At 42.7% G+C, this 14035-nt stretch overlaps 2 protein-coding genes across 5 annotated transcripts in view; one reads left to right on the top strand and one right to left on the bottom strand.

Moving 5' to 3' along the window:
- The window catches only part of SNW1 (SNW domain containing 1), a 56425-nt gene extending 43351 nt beyond the window's left edge, over window positions 1-13074 (bottom strand). For 2 of the 3 annotated variants that reach the window (XM_011949486.1, XM_011949487.1), the window contains exons 1-3: window positions 12988-13058; window positions 6714-6867; window positions 2081-2242 (exon numbers count right to left, since the gene is read on the bottom strand). In XM_011949486.1, coding sequence (XP_011804876.1) covers window positions 2081-2242; window positions 6714-6867; window positions 12988-13001 — 330 coding nt within the window. In that variant the 5' untranslated portion in view covers window positions 13002-13058. Of the gene's footprint in view, window positions 1-2080; window positions 2243-6713; window positions 6868-12987 lie in introns of all 3 variants that reach the window. The other variant, XM_011949488.1, reaches the window with a different exon arrangement.
- SLIRP (SRA stem-loop interacting RNA binding protein) overlaps window positions 1-14035 on the top strand; it is a 74140-nt gene that overhangs the window by 52186 nt on the left and 7919 nt on the right. Inside the window, exon 4 of one of the 2 annotated variants that reach the window (XM_011949480.1) lies at window positions 12558-12990. In XM_011949480.1, the coding sequence (XP_011804870.1) occupies window positions 12558-12782 (225 nt within the window). In that variant the 3' untranslated portion in view covers window positions 12783-12990. Of the gene's footprint in view, window positions 1-12557; window positions 12991-14035 lie in introns of those variants that run through there. The other variant, XM_011949485.1, reaches the window with a different exon arrangement.

Genomic DNA, 14035 nt, shown 5'->3' with positions numbered 1-14035 from the left:
AAAAAGTAGCCAGGTGTGGTGTGTGCCTATAGTCCCAGTTATCTGGGAGACAGAGGTGAGAGGATTACTTGAGCCCTGGAGGTCAAGGCTTCAGCGAGCCATGATCACACCACTGTACTCTAGCTTGGGAGACAGAGGAAGATCCAATCTCAAATAAATAAAATTAAATTAAAGCCATGATCATTTGTTTAGCAAAGTTATGGCTTTACTGAAGTGGTTGTTATGAAGCAAAAACAAAGCAGAAAACAAAGGCCAGGTATGGTGGCTCACACCTATAATCCCAGTGCTTTGGGAGGCTAAGGAGGCTAAGGAGGGAGGATTGTTTGAGCCCAGGAGTTCACGACCAGCCTGGGCAAAATAGTGAGCCCCCTGCTCTACTAAAAATAAAAAAATTAGCTGGGCATGGTGGTGAGTGTCTGTAGTCCCAGCTACTCAGGAGGCTGAGGTAGGATGATCGCCTGAGCCTGAGAGTTCAAGGTTGCAATGAGCTATGAGGGTGCCATGGTACTACAATCTAAAAAAGAACAAACAAACAAATGACAAGAAAAACAAGCACATTCAAATGCTAACAGGAAGGAGCCATTAGAAGAGGAGAAGTGAAGAACTGTTGAGATTAACTAGTAGGTAAGGTTCCTAAAGGAAGAGGGAAGGGATTGAGATCCAGAACACATATGGCAAGATTAGGTATAGATTGAGGTGCAGCGGCTCATGCCTGTGATCCCAGCACTTTGGGTGGTAGAGGCAGGATTGCTTGAGCCCAAAAGTTCAAGACCAGCTTGAGCAACATAGGGATATCCCACCTCTACAAAAAAATAATAAATTAGCCGGGCATGGTGGTGCATATCTGGGGTCTCAGCCACTCGAGAGGCTGAGGTGGGAGGATTGCTTGAGCCCAGGAAGTTGAGGCTTCAGTGAGCCATGATCATGATCACTGCACTCCAGCCTGGGAAACTGAAGAAGACCCTGTCTCAAAAAAACAAATAAAAAATAAAATAAAAAAAAAGATTAGATTTAGACAGAAGAAGGCATTTCATGCAAAAACGAAAGTAAAAGTCAAGGAAAAAACACAAGTGCAGGGTGAAGAAAACTGACAATTTTCTTCCAACAGTCTTTATATTCAAATAGATGGGGGAGTCACCTGCTAAGAATGAGATGGGATGAGAGGAGTAGGAATTAAAGTTTGGCAGGAGTACCAAGGGAGCTGAGCTGAAACAGTAGATATAAATCTGCATGACTGCATAATTGTCTTCCTCCAAAGCTCAGCAGCCATGATGCAGAAGAAAAGGATGGGTTGTTAGTGTTATTTTAGAGGGTAAATTGAAAAAGTTTGCGGGGGACAGAGAGGCAAACAATAGGTACTGAAAGCTCTCAAGTATTTTTCCAAACATCATCAGTTCTAAAGAAATCTTTCACTTCTATGTTGAGTATTTATTTACAAGAAAAAAAAAAAACAAAAAACTAGGTCTTCTTAAAAATAGTTCCTTGGCCCTGAGTGTAGCTGTTCTGTGATGAGATTATTTTAAGCATTTTATTTTTGGCCTATGGATTACTTCGTAGCAGGGCCATCCTAAATCTGGATAGCAAATGCTAGTTTTGTATTTAATCTAGGGCAAAAGAAGTTTGTGTAATTTATTATATTCAAATGAACTATTAAATATCTAAGTACTCTAAGTACATGGAGGAAATCAGTAAAGACTACAGGAAAAAACTAGAAGAAACTACAGGAGAAATTAAAAGTTGATGGTAAGGCTCTGGGATTGCAGATTTTAAAAAATTTACTGGCAGTTTTAGAATGCTAGTAATATAAAGTAACTGTTTTAAAATGTACTTTTTTCCCCCTTTTAAAACAAGGTATTGCCACCCAAGCAAGAGTGCAGTGGCTCGTTGTATTCTCAAACTCTTGGGCTCAATCAAACCTCCTGCCTCTGCCGCCCAAGTAGCTGGGAATCTAGGTACAAACCACCATGTCCAGCCATTGCTACTTTTAACATAATTCAAACAGCAAGAGATTCATCGTGTTCACAAAATTTAAAATGTTTCCTAAAATATTTATCATTGAGGGAAAACATGAGAGGATTACCTTGTCTTTTGACTGTCCTTGTCGAGCGATTGCATCATATTTAATTTTTCCTTCAGAATCCACCTGAATGGCCAGTGCATTCGACATTTTTTTCTTTCGTCCCATATCCAGTGGATACTGGGCCACATGGATCTCTGGGAAAGCACCTCCATCTCCAAAATCCTACACATTAGAAGTAGTTAAATAAAATAGTTAATCATTTGACATTCAAGATATATTCATTCATTCAACAAGTAATTGTTGAGTCCTTAGTATGCTAGACGCTAGAGATACAGCAGAGGTCCCTGTCTCTTGCGGAGTTTACATTCTAGTAGGCAAAGATAGAAAAAAACACATTCTTTGGCTTGTGATAAGTACCGTGAAGGTAACATAAAGATCAAGACTGGGAAAAGGGGCTACTTTTGATAGGGTGGTTGGGGACAGCCTTTGTGAAGAAGTAACATGTGAGCTAAAGCCTGAATGATTAGAAAGCAGTCATGGGAAGATGTGTGTGTACACACACTCACACACACGGGAAGCATTTTCTAGACGGATCAAATAGCCAATGTGAAGGCTCTGCTGCAAGAATGAGCTTGGCATATTTTAGGAAATGAGAATTCAGTGGGACTAACAGCTTAATAAGGACAGCAGAGCTTGAGGCACAAGTCACATGAGTAAAAAACACCAGATCATGAAGGGACTTACAGAATACAGCAAGACAATGTGGATTTCATATATGCAGGACAAAACTAAGCAAAATGGCTAGGACAAGGCAAAATACATATGCATATATTTTAGCATATATATACATATTTTAGTGAGGAACAGGTAAAGCTATACTTGGGGCAGAAATATAAAAGATTTTTTCTTGGAATCAGATTTTATTAACATATTATTTATTCATTGTTATGTGAGAAGCAAATGAATACAACAGGAAGGATCCAGAAATGAGTTTACTACATTTCTACTAGTGATTATTAGTGATTATACATAATTATTTAGGAGAGAACTGAGACTGCTAAAGTAGAACAAGCTAAATAAAGTTTGCTGATGAAATGCAATATTTTGAAAAGGTTTATCGAGTAAACATGAGGATCAAGTATAATTTTTAAGTAGTTTTAAAAAATTTAGTAGTATTTGCTTAGTACACTTTAAACATGATTCACACTTGTATTATATCATTTAATCCTTGTAACTCTTTAACATCATTGTATTTTAAATGGAAACATTCAGGTTTAGAAAAATTGAGCGATTTTCCTGAGATCTCGCAGGTATTATAATGCAGCACCTGAACCAGATTGTTTGAGACTCCGAAAAGCTTTGTATTTTCTACTACTATGAAATATTTTTCTTTTAGCTCAAAACAGCCAAATGAGTACTATTAAGAAATGATAGAAAACACAAATTAAATTTAATCATTTAGAGGGGGTTTGATGGAAAAAAAAGAAAGAAAATACTCACTTTTACAAGACCTCTTTAAGTAATACTCCATTAGATCTAAGATATATGAGTTCCTAAGTACAATATACTTATTTGCTAAAGAAATATTTGAAGTTTTTGAAAACCAAGAGAATAACGCTGAGAGACATTTTCTTGTAAATGAGAAAGAGTTAAAGCATTCCTAAGAAAAGTGCTTCCCGTACCCAGGCCATCAATCTAACACATGCTTGGATTTGCTAGAGTTTTTCAACTATAATAAGCACTTCAGAACTGTAAGATGTAGCATTATGTGGTCATTAAGATTGCCAGAAAATCATAGCTTTTATTTTGAAAACTAGAATAAAACGCCTTCTTCCACAGAACATTCACTCCCCTCATGCAGCATCCATAGTATTTCCAGATTAGCTGGCCATTTCAACTTGATTTTCAAATAAACTGTTTTGTTCCACCAGGATATATGAAACCACTAATAGTCAAGTAGGAAACTAAAAACCTAATAGCAACCAAGTATCGTAATGCTGAAATGCAAGGATGAGATTTCCATTCTATGTAAGGTGATGCCTGTCACCCTCATTGTGCAACCTATTGACAGACCAAACAATATTTATAACAGAGACACTCAACTCCTCTATTAGATAATGCCAAGCACTACTTTTTTCCCCAGGTAAGACTCCTTGATAATCTTTCATCTTGCTCTGCCTCCCACAAATTACACTATCAGAGAAAACAAAAGCAACAAAAATCCCTTAATAATTGCAGTATGACTGGCCTTCACACACCAGCAGTCATAAGGACCAGAGGAAAGCTGACAAAAAAGCAACAAAAAAACCTACATGTGGGTTTTTTGGAATACATAGGACAAGATATGATCTAGTTGGGTGTTCCTCTTATAAACTCTAATAAAGAGTATGGGCCGGGTGCGGTGGCTCACAGCTGTAATCCCAGCACTTTGGGAGGCCGAGGCAGGTGGATCATGAGGTCAGGAGTTCAAGACCAGCCTGGCCAAGATGGTGAAACCCCGTCTCTACTAAAAGTACAAAAAAATTAGCCGGGCGAGGTGGCGGACGCCTGTAATCCCAGCTACTTGGGAGGCTGAGGCAGAGAACTGCTTGAACCCAGGAGGCGAGGTTGCAGTGAGCTGAGATCGTGCCACTGTACTCCAGTCTGGTGACAGAGCAAGACTCTGTCTCAAAAAAAAAAAAAAGTCTGGTAGCCAGGGGACTGAGACATGGAAGAGATTGAGAATACAGATGGCTTCTGGTAGGACTCTAAGCTACAACTATCAATTCAATGAATACTATGATCACTACTTGAAGGCATGTGAAAAAAGGCATGAGCCCTTCATACTTGCGAAGTAAAAATCATAACCAGTAAGGACAGAACAAAGAAAAGTGATGGGGTGATGGTTGGGCTTGGTGGCTCACACCTGTAATCCCAGGACGTTGGGAGGCCAACCAGGTGGATAGCTTGAGGTCAGGAGCTCGAGACCAGCCTGGCCAACATGGTGAAACTCTGCCTCTATTAAAAACACAAAAATTAGCCAGGTATGGTGATGCGCGCCTATAATCCCAGCTACTTGGGAGGCTGAGGCAGAGGTTGCAGTGAGCTGAGATTGCACCCCTACACTCTAGCCTGGGTGACAGGGTGAGATTTTTATCTTTAAAAAAAAAAAAAAAACAGAAAGAAAGAAAGAAAAGTGACAAAACGAAAATAACTGGGAATGATATAGGCACTCCAGATTTTTAATAGGGCAGATATATTCGTTGGGACATGAAGAAGCAAAATATGCAGGAATCAGAAGGAATACTGGGAGAGACGGAAAAGGCTTATTAAAGTGGAGGGGGTCCTGAGGAGGAAATACATGTCTCAAATGTTTGCTTTTCTCCCTAGTGAAGACAGTGGTCAAGCATGGGAAGGCTGCCCTAGAATCAGGGAAAGGAATATGTATTAAATTAATGTAGGCCAGGTGCGGTGGCTCAGGTCTGTTATCCCAGCACTTCGGGAAGCCGAGGCAGGCAGATCACCTGAAGTCAGGAGTTCAAAACCAGCCTAGCCAACATGGTGAAACCCTGTCTTTACTAAAAATACAGAAAATTAGCTGTGCATGGTGGCCTGTGCCTGTAATCCTGGCTACTTGGGAGGCTGAGGCAGGAGAATTGCTTGAACCTGGGAGGCGGAGGTTGCAGTGAACTGAGATCATACCATTGCACTCCAGCCTAGGAAACAGAGTGAGATTCCATCCCAAAAATAAAACTAATTAATTAATGTAAAGGATCCTGAGTAATTAGAATAGGTGCTGCCAAGGAAGCTTGCTCTTTTTATTTTTATTTTTTATTGAGATGGAGTTTTGCTATTGTTGTCCAGGCTAGAGTGCAATGGTGCAATCTCGGCTCACTGCAACCTCCGCCTCCCAGGTTCAAGCAATTCTCCTGCCTCAGCCTACAGAGTAGCTGGGATTACAGGCACGAGCCACAAAGCCTGGCTAATTTTGTATCTTTAGTAGAGATGGGGTTGCTCCATGTTGGTCAGGCTGCTCTCGAACTCCTGGCCTCAGATGATCCGCCCGCCTCGGCCTCCCAAAGTGCTGGGATTACAGGTGAGAACCGCTGCGCCCGACCGGAGGCTTGTTCTTTGGCAACAAGCTAGAGATAGAAAGCGCTGTTCCAGATGGTTCCTTCTCCCTCATTGCCTTCAAATCAACCAAATTTTGTCTCTTATACCCGCAAAAACATATTTAATCTATATATCAGATATATATTAACATTCTCAAATTAAAGATAAGAAGACAAGTGCTACTGGAGTTTTCCCTGAAGGAAAGTTGTCTCTTCAGGGTTATGTGGTATTACTGGAGGGGAGGAGGAGGAGCCCAAACATGAAATCCACTTTCAACTCTCTTACCTTTTACCTTCCCATTATTTTCCATATGCTATAATTCTTGGATTTACAAAATGTTAGTTTTCTTGTAAATATTTAATAGTTTGATATAGGAATAGACAAATGGTACAATTCTCTAGTGACCACAAAGCAGTGACAGATAATAAGCAAAAAGAAAATGACACATCTTCTGAGGGAAATATACATCTTGAGAGCGCATAACCAGAATTTCTATCACACTGACATTCATAATCAGAGGTTCTAACATTTAAATTTATGTTATAGTGTGCTATAAATTTCAGCACAACTTAATAAATCTAAACTTAAGATCCATATGTACCTCTAATAACCGAGGTATCCAGCCTTTCCGGTATCCGTACGGGGGAGGCTCTCTTCGGGAGGAGACCAGTGAGGTCTGCCGCGATCTTTGGGATCTTGCCTTTTCTTCAGCCTCAAGCTGGTCCTGAGATAGCTGAGTAGGTGCAGGTAAAAAGCTATAAGCAAAGACAATGAAAGTCAGCAATTTAAAAAACGCTTATGTTTAATTTGACCACTGCAACGTGGCCACGGAGACAAATTTTCCTACAATGCTTTTACTTTTCAGCAAAACAGTCGATTTTTCAATGATTTATGGTAGTACTCAATATTAGTCATTTTATAATATGTGGAAGACAGAAGTACTCTAAGATACACAGTAAAAACATCTGACTAGGACAACAGCAAGTGACGTCCAGAATAAAAAATTAACAGATATTTCACATAATAGACAAACTCTTAAGCATTTATGCTTCCGTATTCCTTTTTTTTTTTTGAGAGTCTCACTCTGTTGCCCAGGCTGGAATACAGTGGTACCATCTCCACTCTGTGCAACCTCTGCCTCCTGGGTTCAAGTGATTCTCCTGCCTCAGCCTCCCAAGTAGCTGGGATTACAGGCATGTGTCACCACACGAGGCTAATTTTTGCAATTTTAGTAGAGATGGAGTTTCACCATGTTGGCCAGGCTGGTCTTAAACTTGACCTCAAGTGATCCGCTGACCTTGGCCTCTCAAAGTGCTGGAATTACAGGCGTGACCCACCACATTTGGCCACGCTTCCATATTTGTCTTTTTTTTTTCTTTTTGAGACAGAATCTCTCTGTGTCACCCAGGCTGGAGTGCAGTGGCACCATCTCGGCTCACTGCAGCCTCCACCTCTCGGGTTCAAGTAATTTTCCTGCCTCACCCTCCCAAGTAGCTGGGATTACAGATGTGCAGCATCACACCCGGCTAATATTTGTATTTTCAGTAGAGACAGGGTTTCGCCATGTTGGCCAGGCTGGTCTCGAACTCCTGACCGCAGATGACCTGCCTGCCTTGGCCTCCCAAAGTACTAGGATTACAGGTGTGAGCCACCACACTCAGCCTGTTTCCATATTTCTTATAACAAGCAAGTAAACATTCCTAATAATCCAAGGATAAACTGTCCAGTATATACTTGCTATACTTATATTCCTTTTATTTTTTTTGAGACAGTCTCGTTCTGTTGCCCAGCCTCAAGTGCAGTGGCGCAAACTCAGCTCACTGAAACCTCTGTCTCCTGGATTCATGTGATTCTCATGCCTCAGCCTCCCAAGTAGCTGGGATTACAGGTGCGTGCCACCACATCCCTAATTTTTGTATTTTTAGTAGAGACGGGTTTTTTCCATGTTGGCCCATGTTGGTCAGGCTGGTCTCAAACTCCTGACCTCAAGTGATCCATCAGCCTCACCCTCCCAAAGTACTAGGATTACTGGCATGAGCCACCATGCCTGGCTACTCCTTATTTTTAACATTTTTACCCTTACGCTCCTTAAACTACTTCAGTGTAAATACAAAAGAACTAGGATTAGAACAAAGAGGTGGATAAAATAAACACAAGTTGCATATTTAAGTGCCAAGGGAATCTAGAATGAAATTTAAAACTTAGAGGCCAGGCCAGCCATGGTGGCTCTCACTTGTAATCCCAGCACTTTGGGAGGCCAAGGTGGGTGGATCACCTGAGGTCAGGAGTTCAAGACCAGCCTGACCAACATGGTGAAACCCTGTCTCTACTAAAAATACAAAATTAGCCGGGCGTGCTGGTGCGTGCCTGTAATCCCAGCCACTCGGGAGGCTGAGGCAGGAGAATCACTTGATCCCGGTAGGTGGAGGGTACAGTGAGCCAAGATTGCATCATCGCACTCCAGCCAGGGCAACAACAGCAAAACTCCGTCTAAAACAAACAACAACAAAAAACTTAGAGACCAAAGAATCAAAGCAGAAGCCCTGAAGATGCAGCTTATTCTTTAGTCAAGGTAACCTTTCTACTAAACTGTTCTTAACAACTTTTAAGTATTAAAGTATTATAGTGATACTCTAAAGTACTACAAAAGGATCCTGATGGCTGAATATGGAGAAAACAACCTTAGTTCCTTTGTGATTCTTGGATAGTAAGCATACCTAAGTAGCAGAGCTTATTAATTATTCAAAAATATTTATTATTTGGGTTCAAGCACTATGCTAGGCATGAGACTATAAACGGAGAAAGACAGCTTAGTCTTGCAGAGACAGAGACCAAAAAAAAAAAAAATCACACAAATCTATAATTACACATATTAATTTATGATATAAAGATACAGATGCTATGAGTCTACATGATAGGGATCTAATCCAGTCTGGGGCGGTAAGTGATGGCTAGGCTTAGAATTCAGATCTGACCTATGCCACTTACTAACCTGGATAAGCTACTTACCTCTCTGAATCTGTTTTCTCATCTGTAATAATAGTTCATAAGAGTATCTACTTCATAAGGTTCTTATAAATATTAAATGAGAGAAATCCATGAACCAGTTGGCATAGTATCTAGGCACTTTCAATACAGGTTCCGTATGTTTGATAGTTTTAGGGCTGTTCCATGACTCTTCCAGTTTGGGTTAAATGCCCATCTCTATGCTCCCCCACAACCCTCTATATACCACTACTGCAACATTATCTTACTGTACTGCAATCATCTACTCATTTATCTACTCTGTTTTCACGAGATTGTGAGCAGCTCTGCAGGAATTACGCCTTATACTTCTTTCATCCCTAATGCTCCAAGACTTTTAAGCTCACAGCTGGAGCTCCTTAAATGCTGTAGGAGAAATAAGTACACTCTTCCCTGGCACTCACCATCTTCATTTCGCTATAGCCTTCTCATCTTTCCTTAAGCCATCTCAGGATCTTTACATTGGCTATTCCTTCTGCCATAAAATCTATATATCTGTCTGTCTGTCTCAATCAATCACAATTTTTCGGGCTGGGCGAGGTGGCTCACACCTGTAATCCCAACACTTTGGGAGGCCAAGGCAGGTGGATTACTTGAGGCCAGGAGTTCGAGACCAGCCATGCCAACATAGTGAAGCCCTGTCTCTACTAAAAATACAAAAATTAGCCGGGCATGGTGGCAGACGCCTGTAATACCAGCTGAGGCAGGAAAATCACTTGAACTTGGGAGGTGGAGTTTGGAGTGAGCTGAGATTGCTCCACTGCACTCCAGCCTGGGTGAGAGTGAGACTCCGCCTCAAAAAACAAAACAAAACAAAACAAAACATAACAAAAAAAACAAAAACAAAAACACAGAACAAATTTTCGTATGCTTTTATAGAAAACTCTTCTCGGTCGGGCGCGGTGGCTCAAGCCTGTAATCCCAGCACTTTGGGAGGCCGAGACGGGCGGATCACGAGGTCAGGAGATCGAGACAATCCTGGCTAACACTGTGAAACCCCGTCTCTACTAAAAAATACAAAAAACTAGCCGGGCGAGGTGGCGGGCGCCTGTAGTCCCAGCTACTCGGGAGGCTGAGGCAGGAGAATGGCGTCAACCCGGGAGGCGGAGCTTGCAGTGAGCTGAGATCCGGCCACTGCACTCCAGCCCAGGTGACAGAGTGAGACTCCGTCTCACTGGCCAAAAAAAAAAAAAAAAAAAAAAAACTCTTCTCCAGATCTCTTTTTTGACTGCTCCTTGAGGAGCAGGGCTATCCCATAGGCAGTATGCCTAGAGTAGCCCCAGATCTTTCAACAGCTTGTATCTTAGCACTCATGTCTCTGCTCAGTTACCTCTCTCTAGAGCTGTTTTCTGACCACCTTACCCAAAACAGCCACTTCACCCCAAACTTTGAGTCACTCTCTAACCCTCTTTTATTCCTAGCATGTATTACCTGAAATTGCATTATGATTTTACTCATAGTCTTTCTATCCCAGTAGAATGTAAGCTCCATGTGGATCAAGTATAAAATTAAAACAAATTCAGTTTCTCCTATCATTTCACTCAACAATCAACAACACACAACACTTCTGATACCAGATACGTGATGGTTTTCCCCACGTATCAAGCAAGCTATCAATTGTTTATTGGACACCAGTCAAGTGTCCTCTAATCCAATTCATTTTTGATGTTATCTACCTGGAGATAGTGTCAGATGTCACAGGTTGAGGGCTCAGTCCCATAAGACTGCCCTTACTTCAGATGCCAATAGTAGGTCCAGGCCACTGGCCAACTGACTACAAACCAGGGTTCCCACGACCTCATCCTCAGGTTCAACTAATTTGCTAGGGTAGCTCACAGAACTCAGGGAAATGCGTTTACTGGTTTAAAGGATATTACAAAGAATACTGAGGAACCCCAGATGGTAGGTATGGAAAGCTCTTGAGTCCCCAAGACTGGTCATTTGAATACTGCATTCTGCCATTGCAATTTTAAGCACACAATACCCATGACAGGCCAGACCATGTGGTGGCTGAGACGGGTGGATCAGTTAAGCCCAGTTCAAGAACAGGCTGGGCAACATGGCAAAACCCCACCTCTACTAAAAAACCAAAAATTAACTGGGCATCATGGCAAGTGTCTACAGTCCCAGCTACTCTGAGGCAGGAGGATCACCTGAGCCTTGGGAGGTTGAGGATGCAGTGGGCTGTGATTGGGTCACTGCACTCCAGCCTGGGCAAGAGTGAGACCATGTATCAAAAAATAAAATAAAATAAAAAAATACCCATCACATCTCTAGAAATTTTTCCTGTGTCCATTTCAAATTCCACCTTTTCCACAAACATGAGGGAAAAAAGTTATGAGGGGAAAAAAGTTTCCCCTCATAACTTTACTAGTCTATGACACAGTGTCTCACACCTGGAGGGTACTCAAATGTTTGCTGCCTGTAACATTTACTAAAGAAAAAACTCTTGGCTGGGCACGGTAGCTCATGCCTGCAATCTCAGCACTTTGGGAAGCCTAGGTGAGAAGACTGATGGAGGCTAAGAGTTGGAGACCACTCAGGCCAACGTAGTGACACCCCATTTCTAGCTTTTTATTAAAAAAAAAAATTCAGATGCTGGGCATGGTGGCTCATGCCTGTAATCCTAGCACTTTTGGAGGCTGAGACAGGAGGACTGCTTGAGTCCAAGAGTTAAAGACCAACCTGGCCAACACAGCGAGACCCCATCTCAAAAAAATAGTTTTTTTAAAAAAAAGCAAAAAAATTTTTAGAAAGGAGAGGGGGAAGAAAACTCTCCAGCCCACACAACTTATTCCATCTAATTCTTTTTGCACTAAGGTTAGTATTACACAAATGTGCATTTTGTGTTCTGTGATTGTTTTATGTCTGTATACCTTGTACCCCATCGTCCCTGTTGCCAAAGACAGATTTTCTTCTGTGTACACAATCCCCAGGACAGAGCAAGGCACCAACAATAATTCCCAAAGTAATTTTTTGGATTCATACTGTCATCGGCCAGGAAAACAAAACAAAACAAAACAAAACCATGCGTGAGGAGAACGAAGGGTGTTAAGAGAGCTCAAGTTGATGTCCTAAAGGGACTACTTTCTCTACAACCTTCCTGAACACTAGACTTTTCCTGTTCAGTTCGCATGGAAAGTTTTTCCACTTAAGATGGGGCAGCAAGGTTGGGGACTAGCAGGGGTAGCGTAACTTCTCGGACTCTCCCACTGAAAAGCATCTTTTTCTTAAAGGCGGGGAGCACTTTACCGACAGTTACTAAGGTAACCGGAAACAGCAAAACTCTGAGGTGGTTCTATCTACAGAAGAAATTCTAAGCCCCAAAGTTAAAGCGCGGAGCAGCGGCGCATATCAGCAGACAGCTGCCACTACTGTGGTTCATTTAAATCTCTGTTCAGCTGCAGGTCCCTTCTTTCAGGAATCCTTGTTTCGGGACACAAGCAAACGGCCGGTAAGCCGCGCAGTCGCACCCCGTGCGCTTCACTCCGCCCAAATAAGCCACTACCGTCTCCAACCCCTTCTTGTTCGCCCGAGCCGCGGACCTGAGGGAGCGAACAACGCTCCCCGCAAGATGCTTAAACGAAAAATGCAGTCTTCAGTGTCTGAGGCCACCCCGCGGCTTTCGGCCTTGGTAGAGGGGTGAACTAAACCCGGGAAACCGCTGAAAGACCCCAGCTTCGACTAGGCCTAGTCGTAGCGGCGGCCAGCGGGAGGACGTAGCCGTAGTCTTGGCCCACGTCATTCTGTGCCCCGGGTCAGGTCACCGCCCCAAGAGTATGGGAAGAGAAACGAAAAAGATTGGTACTACCCAGACCCTTCCGTATCGAGGACCCCAATCAACAACCCACCTGGTGAGCGCCATCTTCTTCCGCTTCTTCCAGCGCGAGCGACAGCACCGTGGGGCGGGTCTTTCCAGATGATGAGGAGCGGAAAGGAAGGAGCGCGCGATGCGCAGGCGCTCTGGCCGAAAGGCCTTCTGGGATTTGTAGTTCTTTGTACACGAGTACCATTCTTTTCTATTCTGACCGGATCAAGCGGTTATCAAGGAATAACCTCTTCAGCTAGCAACAAATACATAACTCGATCGCTTATATGCGACATGATAGGGCGTTCCCTAGGCAAAATATCAAAGATAGAGGGAGATGCTGTTTAGGCCGCTTTATTACGTTCCTTACTCAGTCCCATTCCCCCAGAAAGGGTACAAAATCAAAAGCTTCCCCGGGACAGCTACTGTAAGTGCTAAAAAGGGGATACGGAGTTTATACAAAGGGTGATAGGGAGTTTAAAACGATAGGTAATAGTGAGACTGGCTAATGGAGCGCACTTGGACTCTCTGAAAACATTCACACCTAAAACTTTTCTTTAAATCGTATCCTCTCACCACCCACAACACTCTCCTGGGGAGATATTTTGTAATCCTTGGTAATTTACCGAGCTTCTGGGTGCTCTGCCCAGGGTATGACAAGGCTGAAATCTCATAGGAGGCTCTGGAGAAAAATCTATCTCCTAACTCATTCTTGTTTGCAGAAATCAGTTCCTGGCGGTTGTGGGATCGAGTTCCCTGTTTTGTTGTGTGCTGCTAGTGGTGGCCACCCTCAGCTCCTAGGGGTCACTCTCAACTCCTTCCCACATGAACCCTATTTATTGGTAGTTCACAACATGGATGTTTGCTTGCTTCCGGGCCAGCTGAAGCACGTCTTTCTGACTCCTCTTCTGCCACTGTTGGAGAAAAACGCTCTGCTTTTAAAGGGCTCGTGTGATTAGATCAGGCTCACCTGGATAATCTCCCTGTTTTGAGATCAACTCTTGGCCGGGCGCGGTAGCTCACACCTGCAATCCTAGCACTTTGGGAAGCCGGGGCGGGCGGATTGCCTGAACTCAGGAGTTCCACACTAG

This window comes from Colobus angolensis, unplaced genomic scaffold (assembly GCF_000951035.1).
Source record: "Colobus angolensis palliatus isolate OR3802 unplaced genomic scaffold, Cang.pa_1.0 Scaffold3, whole genome shotgun sequence".
Taxonomy (NCBI): Eukaryota; Metazoa; Chordata; class Mammalia; order Primates; family Cercopithecidae; genus Colobus; species Colobus angolensis.
Note: the sequence above shows the minus strand (reverse complement) of the source record. Positions and strands in the feature narration are given on the sequence as shown.